This window comes from Pelodiscus sinensis, chromosome 5, assembly GCF_049634645.1.
Source record: "Pelodiscus sinensis isolate JC-2024 chromosome 5, ASM4963464v1, whole genome shotgun sequence".
Taxonomy (NCBI): Eukaryota; Metazoa; Chordata; order Testudines; family Trionychidae; genus Pelodiscus; species Pelodiscus sinensis.
The window spans coordinates 93,130,748-93,152,375 of record NC_134715.1 but is presented as its reverse complement, the minus strand read 5'-3'; the positions used below and the strand labels follow the sequence as shown (position 1 = coordinate 93,152,375).

Genomic DNA, 21,628 nt, shown 5'->3' with positions numbered 1-21,628 from the left:
TTACCCAGACACTTCAGACAACTGTCATGAGGCTCTCCTTTGGGCATAAACTTTGCGCAGACAGCGCACTCCTTAAAGCCTTGCAGCTCTGGCATTCCTCACCCCCGAAGGGGGAGAAGAAAAAAGAGAGACACTAACTATCTAACTAATTGAACTATTTATAACTATCTACAATGCTAAGAGAAACGGGAACCATTAACTGAACTAACAGAGAGACACGCTCCAATGACCGTCACGAGCGGTAAGAAGGAACTGAGGTGGGGGAGCACCGGCAGGGGTACTTATGCCCCGCCATGGCGGCGCCACTCCAGGGAGCACCCTGCTGGTGCTACGGTACCACTAGGGAAAACGCTTCAGAAGACGCGGTGCACACACTTAATTCGAATGGACATGAGCAACCACTCGAAGAACCATTGTTCCTGCACAAGGTGAATAACTTATTCTTTGTGCTACAGTAGGCATATGTTCCAGTACATACACTGCATCAGAAAGTTTCTGCAAGGCTTCCACAAACCTGTAATTCTTCTTCAAGCAGTATCCCCATGGGTGCTCCACTGTAGGAGTCGGGCTTGTCCTGGCACCGCAGATGGGAGATCTTTTTCAGCTGTAGTCTGCTGGACTGCACGTGCGCGATGTGTGTCTCATGCTTTTCACGCCGTTTGCCTCCCTCCAGTTCCTCTTGATCAGCCGCGGACGGAGTGAACACTCTCTCGTTGTTAATCCTATCAGGATTTGACAGAGAAATTTGTTTATAGTTATTAATTAGTTTACATAATTATTATCTTATAGTCATAGTCCTATTAGATTGTTATAGTTGATACCATTATTTAAAAAAAGTTTTAGTTAGCGTGTTACTTCATTAAAATAGGAAAAATTACAGTCCTCTCCCCTGTTTAGAGGACAAGAGATGCCGCTGAATCATGCTGGGCTCACCCAGTTTTAAAAAGTGCAGAACATGCCGCAATCCAATGCCCACCTCAGACGGGCATTCACTCTGAATAAGGTGCCTTGGTGAAGGACATTTTTCCCCAGAAATGTCCCCACTGTTCAAACCTCATGGCGCGAGCTAGGAGGGACAGGGAGATGAGGCTGAAAATGCTATTGTTCGACAAGGTATTACAGCCACTGGAGACTGACTCCTCCCGCCCCACAGACTTGGCTGTAACCAGCAGGCGCCAGCCCTTGTCGCCCAAGCCTAATCACATGAAGAGGAGACCTTCCCCCTCACGCTCCTTACCCCCAACGTGTGTTGGCATGATGGATAAACCAGGCACCTCGGGCACAACTTCCACTCACAGATCCGACAAGCACAAGCAGGACCGCAGTACATCGGCACTATTGAGAGAGTTCGCACCAAAAATGTCTGCCACAACTCGACCGGCACCAAGCCCTGAACCAGCATTGACATTGGTGCCAATAACTGTATCGGCACCAGCAACCACTCCAGCACCGGCACCGACAATACAACTGGCACTGCTACGCCACCCAGTGCTGGCACTGACCACTCAGTCAGCACCAACAGCACACTCGGCACCACTGCACCAACCAGTGATGGCACAGACTCCCCATATGACTGCGCAGCCGGCTCCTACACCCATCTCAACTCTGGCTTCATCTTGACCCGAACAATCCCCAGTGCCGGCAAAGACTCACCAAAAGTCCTGCAAGCTACTATCTCTTTCACCAAGCCCGGAGCAAATTGAGTTTTCTTCAGAGCCACCGTCTTCACCGTCTCCAGCTCACTCATTTCCTTCCAGGTATTCACAAAGACACCAGACTACTAGACCAAGTTATTACTCACCGCCATATACTTCATCTCATTACAGCCATCGGCACCGACATTCACCAGCATCCTCCACGCACTCAAGGGAAAGATCAGATCTCCTACACTCTCCAGCTACTCTGGGCACACGAGATACATAGGAGTAGATACTCCTCCAGATATTCCCCATATCGCACGCGACACTGTGATCACCTTTACAGACACTCTTGCTACAACAGATGCCATTCATATCCTCCATGACAGGACGAAGTATTGTCATCGTCCTCTCACCATCCTTGCCCCTCATATACCAGTAGGAGGTCTCCTGCGCCATCTGCAACAAGACCTTCTACTCCCACAGGAATCGAGCCTCCTATGCTGCATCATGCAGAACCGGAGCATGAGCAGTTTTTGGATCAGGAAGAGCCACAAAGAGACTTGCCTACAGACCTGTCATCGTCATCACCTGATGATGTAGATTTCCCCGGTGATACATCACCCACTGACAACCTCTGACAATTTCAGGAGTTGTTCAAAAGAGTCTCAATAGTCAACAGGTGCAGCTCTCGGAAGTACAACAAAAACAACTTCATCTGCTTAGAAACCTCCAACCGTCTCAAAAGTCGCACTGCCATTCGACGCAATTTTGGAGATAGCGGACGACATATGGCAATTGTCCGCTTTTTTGTTTGTAGCAGTTGATGCTGGCAAGAAATATTTTGTTCCCGCTAAAGGCATAGAATTCCTCTTCACGCATTCGCAACCAAATTCTCTGGTTGTGGATGCAGCACAACAGAGGGCTAAGGCTCCTCAGTTCAGGGGCAATGACAAGGAGAGTAAGCGTCTGGATCTCTTTGGGCGGAAAGTCTACTCTTCTGCCACATTAAATTTAAGGATGGCCAACTATGCCGCGCTTGTGGCCTATCACAATTTTGATAACTATTCAAAATTGATTTCACTTCTAGAACATCTTCCAGATAACAAGCGCGATATACTCAATGCGGTGGTACAAGAAGGATACATGGCTTCTAGAACAGCTCTGCACATAGCCCTCGATACCGCAGATACGGCCGCGCGGACCACCGCCACATCCATGGTCATGTGCAGAACATCATAGATGCAACAAGCAGTGGTGCCGAAGGACCTCCTGTCAAAGGCTGAAGATCTCCCCTTTGACAGGCAGAGTCTTTTTGCAGAAAAGACAGATCAAGTCCTCCATTCTGGCAAGGACTCCAGAACTACGCTTAGAATTTTAGGCATGTACACCCCGCCTTATCACCAAAAAAAGATAAACACCCTACCAAAGACAGAAACCATTCTCACACCCCATGCTCCAGTATAGACAGCAGGAATACCAACACAGCAGACAAAGACAACAGAAAAGATTACCACAAACTAAAGCGTCTAATCAACAGAACACCAGGCAGCAAGTTTGACTCCTCGTTCGAGGGACTGCAGACCATCCCGCTGCCCACTCACCTTTGTGCCACTAATGCACTTTTTCACCATCACCTAAGGCCATTCCGCCAAAGATGGACCTATATTACCACCGACAGATAGGTCCTACAGCTAATTGCATTAGGCTACACCATCCCCTTTCTTTCACTTTCTCCTCCCACCTCTCCTGCTCCGTCCCTCTTCAGGGACCCATCTCACGAGTCTCTCTTAAAACAGGAGGTGGCTCGTCTTTTAGCTATTAGAGTGATAGAGAAGTTTCCGGATGAATTCAAAGGCAGGGGGTTCTATTTCCACTATTTCTTGACCCAGAAAAAATCAGGAGGTTGGAGACCCATCCTGGATCTTTGACAATTAAATTGCAAACAACGCTTCAATATGGTGACCCTGGCGACTATCATTCCAACATTGCACAGCGGAGATTGGTTTACATGCCTCGACCTACAGGACGCCTACTTTCATGTGACCATTCACCCAGCTCACAGACGTTTTCTATGTTTTCAAGTAGACTCAGACAATTTCCAATACAAGGTCCTGCCCTTCGGTCTCTCATTGGCCCCCAGGGTCTTCTTGAAGACAAGGCAGTAGTGACGGCTTACCTGTGATGAGTGGGAATCATCATATTCCCTTACCTCGACGACTGCCTAATCAGAGCACCTTCTTTCGACGAGGCACTCCAGGCTACCAACATAACGAGAGCCATATTCAAAGCACTTGGACTCATAATCAATGTTCCAAAGTCATCCATGATAACGCAGCAATCCATAGAATTCGTAGGTGCACACCTCGATTCCACCAACTCGCATGCGTACTTACCCTTGAACAGATTCTAGGGGATTCAAGACCTGGTACAGGTTTTCTCTACCAGTCCCAGAACCTGCCTACAGGCATTTACAACGTATGTTGTAGCACATGCAAGGCTGCACTTCAGGTGCCTTCAGCATTGGATTGCTTTGATAGATATGCCAAATGGACAAGATGTCCAAAGGAAGGTCATGGTACCTTCCCACATAAAAAAATTGTTGGTGTGTTGGACCATCCTCAACAACTTGATGGACAGAATACCCTTTTACTGGCCTTAACCAACAATGCAACTTATCACCGACGCATCACTGCTGGGTTAGGGTGCCCATCTACAGGACCAACAAATCCAAGGACTATGGTCCCCTCAGGAATCATTACTATGTATCAACCTACTCAAGTTACAGGCAGTCTTCAACACATGCCGACACTTTCTTCCCCTGATCTGTGGTCGAGTAATTTGTGTCCTTACTGACAATATGACTACAGTATACTATGTAAACAGACAGGGTGGAGCCCAGCCAGATCCCGATCCCTTTGCACGGAGGTGATACGTTTATGGAATTGGTGCTACCAGCACAAACTTACAATTATCGCAGCATACCTCCCTAAATTAAATTTAAATTGATGGAGATTGCCTGTCTCCTAGAACTGAAAGGGACCTTGAAAGGTCATCGAGTCCAGTCCCATGCCTTCACAGCAGGACCAAGTACCATCCCTGACAAATTTTTGCCCCAATTCTCCTCCTCGAGGATTGAACTCACAACCCTGGGTTTAGGGCACCAATGCTCAAACCACTGAACTATCCCTCCCCCCTGGCAAGCAGAACGCCACAGCCGATGCTCTCAGCAGGCATTACTTCACAAATCATGAATGGGTATTACACCCAGATGTACTTAATACCATATTCCACCTCTGGGGATATCCATCTGTAGACCTCTTTGCCACACACCACAACACAAAGTGCCCCAGTACTGCTTGAGAGCTGGGATCGGATGGAGGTCCATGGGGGATGATACCTTCCTAGACAACTGGCATTATCTTCTGTACACCTTCCCACCTACTCCTCTCATCCCCAAAGTTCTGGAGAAAATAGCAATCGAAGGAGCCACAGTAATGTTGATAGCCCCCTTCTGGCCACGACAGATATGGTTTCCTTACCTGTTTCGCATATTTAACCACTCTCCATATCATCTTCCCAAATGCCACGACTTGCTGATGCAGAATCACGGGCGATTGATACACCCTCAACTCAACCACCTCGCTCTGACGTCCTGGTACCTAGTTAGTTCCAACAAACAGAGATGAATTGTTCCCAAGCTGTCGAATACATCCTGTTACATAGAAGATCCAACACACGTAACATTTACCTGCATAAATGGAGACACTTCTGTTTATGGTGCTCCACCGCAGACTTGGACCCATACTCGATCCCTATTCATCGCATTTTGGACAATCTTTTAGATCTTAAACACTCTGGGCCTGGCATGCTCCTCCCTCAACGTACATATTGTGGCAATCACCGCTTTTTGGTACTCTGTGGATGGCTACTCTGTATTTTCCCAACCAATGATGAAGAGATTTATGGAGGGGTTGGCTAATCTCTTCCCATACCACAGGCAGCTTGTGGACACCTGGAACCTGGAGCTAGTTTTGGATGCCTTAATGTGACCCCCTTTCGAGCCCCTGGCAACTCGTGATTTACACACCCTAACAGTGAAGGTGGTTTTTCTGTTGGTGATAACTTCAGCATGGAGGGTTGGGGAATTATCCACCCTCTTGGCATCACCACCTTACATGGTATTTACCACCCCCTCCCCCTCCCCCCCCCCCCCCCCCCCATGGAGTAATAGTGCATCCTTAACTAGCCTTTCTACCAAAAATGAATTCGGAATTCCACATAAACGAGCCAATAGTTCTTCCCACATTGCACCCCCACTCCTCAGCACAGCATGCCCATCTTCATACCTTGGATGTCTGTCGAGCATTAGCATTCTACCTTGACAGGACACAATGCTTTCGAAAATCTCAGAACCTCCACTGTGGAACATTCTAAAGACCATCCCTTGTCAGCACAATGCATATCCAGAATTATCGTCTGCTGTATAATATGATGTTATTCCCACACACGCTGAGGGCCCACTCGAGGGCGATGGCAACTTCAACTGCCTTCCTCAAGGGGTTCCCCTACGAGACATTTGCCATGCAGCTACGTGGTCTTCCGCCTTCACATTCGCTAAACATTATGCTATACCTAATCTGCTTATAGCCGATGCAGCAGTTGCCTCAGCTGTCCTCTCCACGGCAGCAGTGCAATAACTCTGAATCCCGCCTCCTGTAAATAGGCTACTGCTGTGAATTCACCTACAGTGGAGCACTCATGGGGACACTGCTTGAAGAAGTAGTAGTAGTTACTCACTGTGTGCAGTAACAATGGTTCTTCAAGATGCATGTCCCCGTGGGTCCTCCACGACCCACCCTCCTCCCCTCTTCCGAGTATCTTGTTTCTTATGTCTTTCAGACGCTTGAGGAACTGGTGGGAGCCGGACCATGCACACACAAACGGCGCAAAAAGCACGAGACACGCATTGTGCATGCGCAGTCTGGCGGACTACAGCTGAAAAAGATCTCCGATCTGCGGCACCAGGACAAGCCCAACACCTACAGTGGAGCACTTACAGGGATACGCATCTCGAAGAACCATCATTACTGCACAAAGTGAGTAACTTCTTCATTGTGCTCTGTAGGCATGAAGCTGGGTTTGACAGCTGTAGAGTGTTCTTCAGTAGCAACTATATGTCTATATGCCTTTAAGAGTCTAGTTGTGGTTTTCACTCAATAGTGAGGTTGCAGAGCCCTGGCCTTTTCCTTGCTGTGCCTTATTACAGGGCCAGGAATTGGTCTTTTGGGCATTTAGTGACAAAACATCTCTGTACTTTTTGCAGCTGCTTTATCTGTCTTCGTTGGGTGATGTTTTGATGTAATGTTACCTTTCATTAGAAATATGGATGACACAAATTATACAGGGAACATACGCTCAGGAGGATGGAATTCAATTGCAAATTAAACTGGAGAGATTGGAACTGTAAGAGCTGTGATGAGAGATCTGGTACTAACAAACATTGTTGAACAGAGATATAAACTGTGGGTGGAAAATGGACTGACTGTTGCATCCTGTTTGTTCTATCTGTCTTTCTATCTTTGCTTGCTTGCTTGCAGCTGTAAACTACAACCAAGCAATCTGATTGCCTCAGGGAATGCGTGGAATGGAGAAATTGGAAGCGATCCCACAATATGAAAACATTTTTGAGAAACAGTTCTAACAGTCTAATTTTTTTTATAAAACATCTTTTTCATTTTGTGAATACATTCATTGTCATGTTTAACATTGTTTTGCAAGTTGTATGAAGGGCATTCTTTTCCTTATTTAAAAGCTCTCTCTTGTTCTTCTGAATGCTTTACCCCATCTGCCATAGTCTCTCTCAGTGAGTAACATCATTTTACTTTATCAAATCATAGTAACTTGTTTAAAAAGCTATTAAAGAAAAAACAAATACAATGTAACAAAGTTACAAATTACAGACAAATGCAATTGAAATTCTCAGACAATCGGTGTAACATTTTTATTGAATAATATCTTTTAGATTATATAATTTTTATTTCACTGGAGATAAAATCTAAATTGAAGCAGTGCAGCAGAAATTTGTTAATCCTCTCTATTCTTTTATTCCCAAACTAGATAATTTTCAAAACAGGCTGCTTGTCATCACTCCCTTTCTCAATAATGAGTTAATAGCACAGGGCTGTAGTAAGGTGTTACATTACTAAGACTTTACTACTTTTAATAAATGTTTTGTAACCTTTCTATTCTAATATAATATAGTAATAAATATATTATACGAAACTAAATTTGTCAGAGTTAAGACAAAAGGATTGTGATCCAATATCCTTGCTTTATATTCTCTGTTTGCTTACTATAATATATATCTCTTTGAGTGTTAATTAACAAGATTCTGCTGTTGTGATTTTTTTTTACACACACACGTTTTTAAAATTGAAAACAAGCAACTCTGAAAATAAAATTCTATAGAATTTCCAAAATTAAAATTAAAAAGGAGTAGTGATCCATTGCAACATTGCTTTCTAAAGTTCTAAAAAGGGTACTTAACTATGTAAAACTATGTTTTCTCTAACTTTTAGAGAGTCAATTTAAAAAGCATGCAATATAAAATGAAAACCTTTAGGCCCATATTTTTAAAAAGCTGGACTGTTTATTTGTAAGTTTTCAATTATTGGTTGACACAGTTTGAGACCTTTAGCTCCAACGCTTTGCTCCCCGTCTCTCTGGTCTGCAGGGAGACCGGGAGCAAAGCTGCGGAGCATGCCCGCAGCGGGACAGCCCGGGCGCGCCTGGGCTGTCCCGCTGCGGGTGTGCTTCAAGGCTTTGCTCCTGGTCTCCCTGCAGACCAGAGAGAAGGGGAGCAGCTTTTCTCGCCCCGGAGGACGGGGGCGGCGGGACTGCAGCGGATCTGGGCGTCCCGCCACTCCAGTCCTCCGGGGCGAGAAAAGCCCCGTTCGTAACTGCGGATCCGACATAAGTCGGATCCGCGTAACTCGGGGACTGCCTGTATATTCTTAATACTTTGTTTTTATTACTACTGTTGCAAATTGACCAGAAGTTTCTGTTGAACAATCTTTAATGTCTCCCAAGTCCTTAGATGAGTGTATAGTAGTCAGTTTTGAACCCAGGATTGTATTTAAGTAATTCACGTTATTCTTTCCTATTTGTTTTGCCTTGCTTGTCAGCATTCATTTAATGTGCTATCATTGTGAGAACTTGCCTAGTTTTTCAGGGTCCCTTGTCAGGTTTCTTCCTTCTTGACTAACCTAAATATTGCATCATCTGCAAATTCACCCATTTGCTCACTACCCTTCCCAGTGCAGGGAAAACTATATCAACACCACTGGCCTTAGCAAAGACCTTGTGACTTTGCAATACATCTATTCCCTTTACAAAAAATTGATCATTTACTTCCGCTTCTCATTTTATAGCCTTAGTTTTTAATTCATGCAGATACTTAGCTTCTCATTCTATGACTAGTTTCCTTAATAAACTCTTGAGGGCTTTTTCCAAAGGTATTTTAAAAGTCCAAGTAAATTGCCAGCTAGTTCTCTTTCACGTTTTATTTGTTGATGCTACTCAGAGAATTATAGCAGTTTAATATCACATGATTTGCCTTTAAATTATTGTTACTTCATTACCAGGAAAAATAAGACTTGCTGAGCTAAGATTACCACATAGCACCTATTTTAAAGATAGACCAATACTTTGCTGCCCTCTAGTCCTCTGATATAGTAGCTAACTTTAATGAGAGATTATATATTTTCCTTAGCAGCTCAGCCTCTTCATTCTTAAATTCCTTCTTATCTCTTGGGATCTGTCAACATTGCAATTATACCTATGCACCCCAAAGCCTGACACGGGACAGCCACAGGTTGTAGTTTAGACATACCCTTGGATGTATACCGTCTGATTCTGGGGACTTATTACTCTTTAATGACTAAGTTTTATCACCCTTATTCAAGCAGAATAGTATCTTAGTCCATAAGTAGTATCACTTATTTTAATGGGGTTTCTGCCAGAATAAGGTATTATTCTACATAAGGATAGCAGAACCTGGCATGAATTTATTTTCTTATCCCAGCACAATCTCTTTTGATACCTCAGAATCTGATAATACATCCATTTTTATTATCTGAAAAGAGTCTCTCCAACTTCCTCAGTAGCAAAGACTGAGTTTAAAAAATCATCTAAACATCTCTGCACTGCCTTTATCCTCCTTAAATTGGTCCCTTTGTATCATGTTAAATCCATAGGACCCATGTAGTCTCCTGCAGGCTTCCAGCTTCTGATACACTTAGACTTCCTTATTACTCTTTTGCACGTGTAACTAAGGTTAGGATGAAAATTTGAACCATAGTATATTTTAATTACGGGGCAAATTAAATCTTGAAAGTGCATGTATAACAATATTTAAACTACTTTGAAAAGTATTGGTAAATTGAGTGGTAAGGTGGTTGTTTCTCTAAAAAAATGTACTATCCTAAAAAGGAGTAATTTTATTCCAGTGTTTGTCTTCTACTGAATCAGAAGCTATTGCAATGTTCACTACAGAACAGAATTTCAAGGTCAACATTTTAGCATCAGTACTGCTTTATAATAATTTTAATTTAATTTAATCTCAATTATAATTAAAAGGTTCTTGCAAGATAAAAATGGTATACCTTTTTCATAATTGCTTCTCCACTACAAATTTACTGTTAAATACCAAGAAGCATAAACAAAACTCATAGGTAAATTTCAAAAACTTCTATGATTAACTAGCATTAATATTACTGGAACTATCCAGTAATTCAATTTCTTCAATATTAGACACCTCATGATCAGTGTGTTTTCTCCAACTTTTTTCAGATTGTGTATTATACAATTTTTCATGTCAGAAGATTTACATGAATGTTGCATTTCAGCTGAAAGAGGGGTCTCTTTCACCTGTATTTCATGTACTGTTTATTAAGAATTGAAAAATTTCCTTGATTTACTTTCTGAAACTCACTTCTTCTTCAGTCCAAGAGCAGTTTTGGCTTATTAAAGAGCTGTTTCAAGCAGTGGAGGTCCAATAACAATTTTTCCTTGGTGGAGAGAGAATAGAGATTTCTTCTCACTACTTCTCCCAAAAATATTTTAAAAAGCTAGTTTAGCAATCCATGAAATAAGTGAGAGTACTGAACCACAGTTTTGCTTGCACTGCCATAGGCAGAGAACACAGTGCACAGGGAGACAGGGTATGGCCAAGCTCCAGAGTTCAGACAAATCTGTTCTGCCTCTTGATATTTGTTTGATAGAGCTCAAGATTTCAAAAGTGGTACAACAGTTTATAGTCCCAACAAAATTACTTTTGTGTTGTTCTGATTAAGGACGCCAAGTTTCTGTTCCGCTTGTACATGGCACTAAAGCAATACAGAGAAGCTGCCCGAACTGCCATAATAATTGCCAGGGAGGAGCAGACTGCAGGTAGGTCATTCAGCACTCTTACTTGATTCTGTTTTTACTGATGTGACAACAAGACTTAATTTTTCATCCTTGAACTACTTTAGATACTACCACTTGTAGGAGTGTGCTCAAAGAAGAACATATATCAATTTTAGAAAGACCTTCTTGTGTGCACTAACAATCTTCTCTTCTCTAGTTTTTGTTTAGAAATGTGAAATTGCTATTGTGGGAGTTTAAAGTTCACACTGCAATGAAAAACCCATGGCTGGCTAGTGCTGTCTGACTTGGGCTAAGGGGCTCTTTAATTGCAGTGAAGTGTTCTGGCTTGGGTACAGCCAGATTCTCACAACTTACATGGTTCTACAACCTGAGCTACACCCTGAGCCAAAATGTGTGCACTACAATTAAACAAACCTGTAGAGCAAGCTTGAGTCAGCTAGCATGGGCTCTCTGTAGGTTTAACACAGCAGTATAGATGTAGCCATAGTGATGGTGGTACGTGGAGCCCTTTGGAAAGTTGTGGAAAGAGTTTTTCTTTTGTTTCATTCCCAGTTGATGTATTAGTAGAGACTGTCTAGACCTTCACTTTTCCCCAGGCTAGAGACCTGTCCCTTAATTACAGTAGCTGGTAGACATGACCTCTAATTTAAGGACTGATCTTTCAATTCTTGGCTACATCCAACACTGATTTTAGTAGGCATTTCCCCTGTAATGATTGCTTTAAAAGAACAGAGATCCAAAGGCTCTATTAATTTTCATGTAACTTGTTTTTTCTAAGTGGTTGGTTAGATTTCAGATAGAGGGGAAAGAAATGAATTGAACGAAGAAGAGGTTTGGAAAGCAACATAGTATATCTCCTCTGATGGCTGCTCCCTGCTGTATTGCAGGCAACATTGCTAAAATAAGTTTGTATTTAACATAAGCCGTAGAAAATGGTTTTCATAGAAAAACAGCAGCCTTGGGGACAAGGATGATAATCACATTCTGGGCAAATAAACATCTATCTGCTGCTCTCAATGGGCTGGAAAATCTCAAACCCATAGCACTGTGTGTCAGATGTTTTGTGCTGTAGCGTAGCAGACATAAAAACTCCAGGGTTTTCTTATTATTCGTCTAAGTTCCTTACCTAAAAATATAGCAGTAATCCTGAGATGATAAAATACAATGCCTTCATTTTTAAGCTTTAACTGTTGTGAAATGAAATCTTTAGCCACCTGTTCAATTTAGCAAACTACTATACCTATATGCACTACAAGAATGTTAACATTTTATATTTTATATTTAACTAATTACAGAACTAAACTGTGAAATAATCATTGTCCAGACAAAAAAGAAATCCATCCTAGGATGGCCTAAAAATATTTTTTGTACTTTATTGGAAAAGTAATTTTTAAAATAGAGGACAGCAGCATATAAAAACATTATCTACATGTGCTCTCAGCTGTTCCACATATGTCTTTTTACATTTCTTCCGAGGCCACTTTGAATTTTTTTCGGTTTAGCTACTGAACTAATATTGTCTAGGATAGTGTAGCAGGCATCTGGGTGCTTGTAATTTGCAAGTCAATTTGTTTAGGAAAATATTCAGCTACAGATGAAAGCCTACATCTACAACTGATTTTAATTATATCCCTCATGTAAGAGCCTAGTTATGAAAAATTACATTTAATTTTTTTCTTTTTAAAAGGAAACTACCGAAATGCACATGATGTCCTTTTCAGTATGTATTCAGAACTAAAAACCCAGAAAATTAAAATTCCTTCCGAGATGGCTACAAATCTTATGATTCTACACAGCTATATTTTAGTAAAGGTAATGCAGATTCAGAATTAGTATTTTAATGAAGCAAATTCTGTGCAATATTGATATAAACTATAGGTGGATGCTGTACATGGACAAATTATGCTGGTATGTTTGTTGATGGTACAGGTTGGACCTCCCTGGTCCAGCATCCTGGGGACCTGGATCAGCTACAGATGCAAGTGTGCAAGCCTCTACTCACTAGAAGCACGTGACCTATGGTGTCTGGCTTGCACAACCGAGGGGGCACAGCATGCTTGGAGCCAGTGGCTAGCAGGCCATAGCTGGGGGCAAGATCCGAGTTCGGGCTGTCAAGCATCTGAGGCCCCTTAAGCACCAGCATCCTCACACTGAGCCAACCCATCATCACTGTCTGCAGTCCCAGGTCACACTTTGGGGCAGCAGGGCCTGACCTTGGCCTGGGCATTGAAAAGGGCAGAGCCCCAGTACCCACTCTCCTCTCTGCTTCAATGCAACATGCAGTACTGCTGCCCTGTGCCATCACAAATGAAATGGCCTCATCGCTCCAACCCCAATCACTACCTGAGTTCCTTGTGAGCTATGCAACTCTACAGTAACCTGTGCAGGTCGTCAAGGAAGCTTCCTGGGACAGACCCTGCTCCCCCAGCCCCGAGCTGCTGCAATGGAGAGAAGGCATCTCTCCCTCTCACCTTGCAAGCCCAGGTGCTGCTGCAGGGGAGTCTTTTTCTCTTCACCTTGGATCTAGGCAGTCTGCATCCCCAAATCCTTCACACCCTATATCACTATCCTCTGCCTCAGCCCTGAGCCCCTCCCACACTCCAAACCCCTTGTCCCCTCCCATCTTCATATTGGTACGCACAGAATTAATGTGATGTCATATCACCTCCATAGTGGTGCACATAATTCATTCTGCATGTGCATGGGAAAAGTTAGAACACTGGCCACTCAAGGATACACACACCCCATACTGACCCTTACCCCCAGTCCTTACCTTCACTTATCCTCTTCCTTGCAAGACCCCACACGCACACACCCAGCCCTTGTGAGATGATTTATGGATGCAGATACAGGTATACAATAACTAGTAAATCACACACACATCCACTTTTTGGTATCCATGCAGGGCTCTAAACGTAGAGTGGCCAGAGCATTTACAAATTGAACCTCTCTCAACCAGCACTCCCGGGATCTGACCAGTACTGAACCAGAGAATTGCTGAATTGGGGGAGGTCAGTGTTGTCTAGCAGCATTACCAACACTTTCACTGCTTACTGGGCTCTTATAAGATACTTAGGGGTAAATTAGAGGTAAATAATAGCACAGAACACTGAGAGCCAGGATTGGTAGCTGTAAATCTATATGGAACTGCAGGAAACTTAGCTGGATTTCCATTTAGCATAGGTGTGGCTAACTAAAATCATTCCAGACCAGCATGGTTCAACCTGTACTAGTTTTCAGCTCCTCCAAATGTTGTAGCTGTAATGTGTAGTATAAATATACCTACTTGTTTATTTCAGACTCATGTTAAACGTGGAGATCACATGAAGGGTGCACGCATGCTTATTCGTGTAGCCAACAACATCAGCAAGTTTCCATCACGTAAGTTCTGGCCCCACAAACAAAAAAGCACAAGACAATTAATTATCCAGTGCATCAATAGATACTCTCCTCTCCTGCTACTGTTGTCCGTGTCTTTGAACAAGTGTGGGTATACAGTAAAAGTTAAATCTGTCCTACCCTAGAAAAGATGCTTTGGTACGTGGCATAAAATGGTGAAGGCCTTACATAGTGAAGGCAACACTGCTTGCTAAATGTGTGTCCTCAACCATAACACCTGCTAAATGGTTGCAGTATTAAGTTGCATGAACCACAGTCTCAAGATCATCTGTAATTAGTGTGTCAACACTGGGTCATCTCTGTTCTGTGTCTTCAATTCAAGAGCACAAGGCAGCCAGGGAGTCCTACCGCTATGGCAGTCCTTGCTTAGGACAAAATACGGTACACATGCAAGATGCTAGTGCTTGGTTTGCTATGATAATTAGACGTGATAGCTATATTCTGTATACTTTGTCTGGGAACACTTACCAAAGGTAAAATTTCTGCTACATGTAGAGTCCTCTCGTACATGACAGCAGTAGTGGCACTACAGATAGCTATACCACATGTTCAGTTTGTACCATAATCAGCCCGGGCCAGCTCCACTAACTCCTGCACTCCTAATACATTATAACAGAAATTACTATTTGCTCCAAAGTTCCCAGCCAGTGATATCTCCACAGAAGTTAATCAGACCAGAGACACTGAATGTTTTGCTATGAATAGAACTAAGGTAAGGGGTAAACTATGACCATTTTGGGGAAAGGTGGGGGTAATCAAACTATTCCCAAAATCATATAGTAAGTCTCAGAAAAGCAGTGATAGGAAACCTAATGACTGGGATATGTTTAATAGACATGTCCTATGTCAGATACACGAGGTAATTGTCCTGCTCTATTCATTAATGGTGAGACCTCAGTGGAAGTACTCCATCCAGTTTTGGACCACATGTTTTAAGAGAGACGTAACTGGAGGGTGTCCTGAGGAGCAGCACAAAACCAAGAGGTTTAGAAAACATGCCCTGTGAAGAAAGGTTAAAAACTAGGTGTGTTTATTCTAGAGATGACAAGACAGGGAAATGTAAGTCTTCAAATAGGTAAAAGATTGTTATAACAAATATGATGTCCAGTTGTTCTCCCTGCCCACCAAGAGTAGTACAAAAAGCAATGTACGTCCTTGGCAGTAAGGGAGGCTCAAGTAAGAGATTAAGAAAGCCTTTTATAATTTAAGCATTGGAACAGGTTCCCAAGGGAGGTTGTAAAATCCTTGTCTTGAAGTTTGAGACGGGTATTGCCAGTGGTAGATGAATGTTTGCCTTTGTTTCATTGCAGACATTGTCCCAATCCTGACATCAACAGTGATTGAGTGCCATAGAGCAGGCTTGAAAAATTCAGCTTTCAGTTTTGCCGCTATGTTGATGAGACCTGAGTACCGCAATAAAATAGATCTTAAATACAAAAAGAAGATTGAAGCAATGGTCAGGTGAGCCAGGTTAATTTAATTTCAGAAAACAAAACAGCTTTACTGTTGATTTTATGGAGGAAAAATTGTTACAATATTTCCACATTGTCTCCTCACCTTAGATTGGGAGGTTAATCATTTGCACTCCTCAAAAGATTGAGAACTATATTTTTCATTGCCTTGCATCTTCTAAAGTCATTTACCCTTTGTGCAAAGTGAGTATAAAATGCTACTAAACCACCTGTAGTGCTGTACACCAGGCATTCAAACTGGTGTTTGGAGGGCCCCATGCCGCCTGATTGAAATTTTTTATGGCCCGCCAGAATATTTTTATAAAAGAATGAAGTGCAGCCTGCTGGCCGCTTGGAGCATGTGGCCAAGTGCCTGCTCACAGCCCACTGGGCCACTCTGTGCTGCAGCAATTGTTCAGGGCTGGCCAGGCTGCTCTGCGCTTGCACTCACAGCGGGCCCCTGTGCTCACACCGCCCCAGCAACTCAGGTGGCAATGTCGACTCCAGGACCTAGGTATTAGTTTGGGGGGGCTGGGAGAGCCTGGCTCTGGGGGAGGGGGAAGCATTAGGTTGGAGGGGGGTTGGCTCTGGGGGAGAGAAGGGGTTTATTTTTATTCCCAAATAAAATCACAAAATGTATATTAATTTTATATCAATAAATGTCCATTTTTTGCAATCACATGAATAATTACAGCTTCATGCAAAATCTCAAACTTACCAAGTATCTGAAATTTTCACAGAAGCCTGTTCTATTTGATTAACCATGGTCTATACTTGTTTTTATTTCAACAAAAAAAGTTATGTATCATATAAAATGTAAAAGTACCTTAAATTTATATTTAAATTACAAATTATGTAAAATTAATTTAAAAATTTGAGCAAATAATTTTACACATCAAATGTTGTAATATAAAATATACCTAAAACATAATCTATAATAATGAATAACTATGACTTTCTGACAATGTACATTTTCTTTGGTAGCCCTAGAGTTGTCACAGGTGTCTGGTATTGGTGCCTTCTGCCTGGCACCTAAAATGTCCCCCCCCCCCCCCCCCCTCGACAAACCATCTGGGTATTATAGGTGGCCCTGAAAGCTATCCATTTTCGTTTGTGTGGCCCTCAGTAGGCTTTAAGTTTGACATGCCTGCTTTACACCCATGTTGCACAGGTATGAAAGTTCTAAAGTGAACTGAACCTATGAAGTCCTAGTAGTTCTTCTATATTTGTATTTTCAGTGGCCAGTTCAGCAGCACCCCTGGGCATAGCACTCTGTACCTTTCTGAAATACAAGAGTTTAAAAAGAGGCCAAAAATAAATACCAAGTCAAACAGGCACTGTCAGGTTCCTTCTCCTTCCCCCTAATTTTTAATGTTTAGACCAGCTATGCAACACGTGGCCTGCAGGCCCCGTTTGCTGTTTATGTGGGGCTCAACACACAGCCAGCGGGTGGGAGCCAAAACAAAGTGTTCAATATAATGGCCTTCTGTTTGTATTTTAGTAGTTAAATTCCTGGACTGTCATTGCTCATTAAAAGTGCTGTCCTGGGTGGAAATTGGGTAAATATTGCATTTTATAAATATCAGCAGAACTGACAAATGGGGCCTGCGAGTTGTGTAGTCTTGCCTTAAACTTTGTATTCATGCCTATCAGTGTGAAAGAAGTTATTGGCATATTTGCATGTATATGAAACCACATATGTGTATGTCCTGTAAACATGTCAGAGTGGAATCAGGATCCCTCACAAAGAAAAAGAACCTATAGACTGCAATTCTACGAATCAAATTAGTATGTAGCTCTTACAATGCTGAAGTTTAAAGCCTAATTTTTAACACCTAAATATGGTGAGTGGTGCTTAAGAAATAGAGATGAGATAATTTTATATAACATATAACCACATTGCTACTGGGAGGTTTGCGAGATTAAGAATTCATAATGGTGATCCAGCATTACTTAATGGCAAATAAATGCTTCAAATTAATGGAGGAATCACTTACCTATGAAATACAATAAGGAGAATATGAAGTATTCAAGGGGAAATTACTTAACAGGTAACAGAATATTTAAATGGACACTGAACATTATTCAAATTAATGTTTTGCTCTTTACAGAAGTAAGATGAAGGGATGGATTGCACCCTCAGCAAGTTTGCAGATGACACTAAGATAGGGGAAGAGGTAGAGATGCTGGAGGGCAGGGATAGGGTCCAGAATGACCTAGACGGATTATAGAGGATCGGGCCAAAAGAAATCTGATGAGGTTCAACAAGGACAAGTGTAGAGTCCTGCACTTGGGATGGAAGAATCCCAAGCGTTGTTATAGGCTGAGGACTGACTGGCTGAGTAGCAGTTCAGCAGAAAAGGACCTTGGGATTATAGTGGATGAGTAGCTGGATATGAGTCAACAGTGTGCCCTTGTAGCCAAGAAGGCTAATGGCGTATTAGGTTGCATTAGGAGGAGCATTGCCAGCAGATCTAGAGAAGTGATTATTCCCCTTTCTTCGGCTCTGGTGAGGCAACATCTGGAGTAGTGTCCCCCGTTCTGGGGCCCCCCACTACAGAAAGGATGTGGACGCATTGGAGAGGGTCTAGCAGAGGGCAACCAAAATGATTAGGGGCTGAAACACATGACCTATGAGGAGCGACTGAGGGATTTAGGTTTGTTTAGTCTGCAGAAGAGAAGAGTGAGGGGGGATTTGATTAATCTTCAGCTACCTGAAGAGGGGTTCCAAAGAGGATGGAGCGATCTGGTCTCAGTGGTGACAGATGAGCAATGGTCTCAAGTTACAGTGGGGGAGGTCTAAGTTGGAAATTAGGAAAAACTATTTCACTAGGAGGGTGGTGAAGCACTGGAATGAGTTACCTAGGGAGGTGGTGGAATCTCCATCCCTCGAGGTTTTTAAGTTTCAGCTTGACAAAGCCCTGGCTGGGTTGATTTAGTTGGGATTGGTCCTGCCTTGTGCAGAGGGGTGGATTTGATGACCTCCTGAGGTCTCTTCCAGCTCTGATTCTATAAGATGTGGACTTTTGTGAAGGATTCATTGTACTTGATTCATATCCTATCTTATTTCCAGACGGCCGGACACATCTGAGGCAGAAGAACCAACTACTCCATGCCCATATTGTGAATTCTTGCTTCCAGAGTGTGAACTCCTCTGTCCTGGATGTAAAAACAGTCTTCCATACTGCATTGCAACTGTGAGTACTTTAAATTGAATGACAAATTCTTCCCCTTCCCAGATACATGTGCACATGTTCACACACACAGTTTGAGAATACAGGCAGTCCCCGGGTTACGTACAAGATAGGGACTGTAGGTTTGTTCTTAAGTTGAATCTGTATGTAAGTCGGAACTTGCGTCCAGATTCAGCCGCTGCTGAAACTGATCAATTTCAACAGCGGCTGAATCTGGACGCCAGTTCTGACTTACATACAGATTCAACTTAAGAACCCCAGGCATCCCCAAGTCAGTTGCTGCTGAAACTGATCAGCAGCTGATTCCAGGAAGTCCGGGGCAGAGGCTTCCTGTAGTCAGCCACTGGTCAGTTTCAGCAGCGGCTGACTTGGGGACCCCTGGGGCAGAGCAGCTGGGGTGCTGCCGGGTTGGTCCAGTAGCGCCCAGAGCGGCGCTGCGGGACCAACCCGCAGCGCCCCAGCTGCTGTACCACAGGTGTCCGGAGCAAAGCCGCAGAGCACGGGGGCAGCGGGACAGCCCAGATGTGCTGTGGCTGTCCTGCTGCCCGCGTGCTCCGCGGCTTTGCTCTGCTTTGCTCCCCATCCCCCTGGTCTGCAGACCAGGGGGACGGGGAGCAAAGCAGAGCAAAGCCGCGGAGCACGCGGGCAGCGGACAGCCCAGACGCGTCTGGGCTGTCCGCTGCCCGCGTGTTCCGCCGCTTTGCTTCCTCTCCCTGGTCTGCTGGAGACCAGGGAGAGGGAGGGCCCCGTTCGTAACTGCGGATCCGACATAAGTCGGATCTGTGTAACTCGGGGACTGCCTGTACTTCCATTAGTTTAGCACTGTGTACAGTCTGCCTCTTCCTTTCTGTAAAATGTCAAACTGGTTGGTGAGTAACATTCCTCTCAATTTATAACTTATCCATACATGTCTAGTGAAGTCTCTACCCTACTGTTTAAATGAGAACAAAAAATAACCACTTATGTTGCTAAAATTTAATGAAATCAATACATATTTACAGTCAAATTATTTGGTGACTGAAAATTTGATCTCAGGTTGGACAAAGTGGTATGCAGACAGCCTCACAGCCTGGGTACCTTCTGTATGCATGCTTAGCAAGTGAAATCTGGTACAGAGAACAAACTCCAATATTTTAAAAAGTGCATACATTTTTGGTAATTGTCCTTTGCTGTACTTTTACCAAAGAAGGGAAGGAAGGGAGAATTATAAATAGCAGAAATGTGTTGAAATTCCAATCCATAACAATATTCATTCAACAGATGCAAAAATGAAGTGTCCAAATTTATCTATTATGTTTGCTTGAAAATAAATTACAGTAGCGTTAAATCTAGTCACACTATATGGCAGTGTTTCTTAAACTGTGTTCCGCAGAGAACAACAGAATTCAAAACGGCCAACCTGAAAGGGGCAGGCAACTTTTTTTTCCCCCCTCTAAGTTTCCTAACTTCCCCCCTCCAACATTTCCTCCCCCCCCCCCATAAAAAAATCGTTGGAGTTCCTCAGTCTTAAAAAGTTTAAGAAACACTGCTATAGGGTATTTGATACCATTGCAAGTTAGCGATACTGTTCTCCCATTACATTTTTTAGAATTAAGATCTTGCACTGTAGACAGGAGCAGAATTGAAGAGTTCAGGTTTAATAATTGAAAACTTTGACCTCCAGGGTCGACATATGGTAAAAAGTGACTGGACGGTGTGCCCACATTGTGACTTCCCTGCCCTGCACTCAGAGTTCAAAATGTAAGTTGCCAGAAAAAAATTGTTTAAAAAAAAAAAACCCCACCTTATTCAGCAGGAAAGATTCCAAAGTTTCTACAGTGAATTAAACCAGAAAGAAGCTTTAACCTTTTCATTCTGAAGGCCAATCATTGATTTGTATTCCACATTTTCACCATAGTGCTACTTCAGCATGAACAAATTTGGTCATGTCAAATGCATGCTACAACTAGAGAAGGCAGACACTGGTGCAACCTTTAAAAGAAAATTGCAGTAGGCATCCACAGCTTCCCAACACTTTTTTTCCTTCCCTTCTCCTAGAAGTCAGTGCAGAAATACACCAGTACTGATCTGAGGAGTCACAACTGTCCATATTGTCCTCTTAAGACTCAAAGGGCCATTCACTCACCCTCATAACATCTGGGTCAGAATGTATCTTATCAGTGCATTCTCCACAGCTCTTCTGCCTTAAGTAAGGGAATAACTCCTGATTGGCAGTTGTGGGGAAGCAGGAGCAGTTCCTCCACTCAGTTAGTGTACCTTTAAACAGAACTGCCTTCTCAGGAGTGAGCCTTCCCTTTCAATATTCTTTTATTCTATGAACTGACTCCTTTTGGATTTGCAGATTTTACTTTGAACCTCAGTAGCTGTAAGACTGCATATTTGATTTCTCAAATGAGACTGGAGCTTTAAATAGTTACTATCATAGCTCATCTCCACAATATAGTGGGCTAGACAGCTTTCCAAGAGCTTCAGTCACAGTTTGTGCTTTACTATAGCAGCTTTCAGGAAACCCCTT

The 21,628-nt window shown here is 43.0% G+C and overlaps 1 protein-coding gene across 3 annotated transcripts in view; it reads left to right on the top strand.

Moving 5' to 3' along the window:
* The window catches only part of WDR19 (WD repeat domain 19), a 91,973-nt gene that overhangs the window by 68,672 nt on the left and 1,673 nt on the right, over positions 1 to 21,628 (top strand). For 2 of the 3 annotated variants that reach the window (XM_014576749.3, XM_014576748.3), the window contains 6 exons: positions 10,994 to 11,090; positions 12,757 to 12,881; positions 14,369 to 14,450; positions 15,779 to 15,929; positions 18,993 to 19,116; positions 20,777 to 20,853. In XM_014576749.3, coding sequence (XP_014432235.2) covers positions 10,994 to 11,090; positions 12,757 to 12,881; positions 14,369 to 14,450; positions 15,779 to 15,929; positions 18,993 to 19,116; positions 20,777 to 20,853 — 656 coding nt within the window. Of the gene's footprint in view, positions 1 to 6,539; positions 6,737 to 10,993; positions 11,091 to 12,756; positions 12,882 to 14,368; positions 14,451 to 15,778; positions 15,930 to 18,992; positions 19,117 to 20,776; positions 20,854 to 21,628 lie in introns of those variants that run through there. The other variant, XR_012904319.1, reaches the window with a different exon arrangement.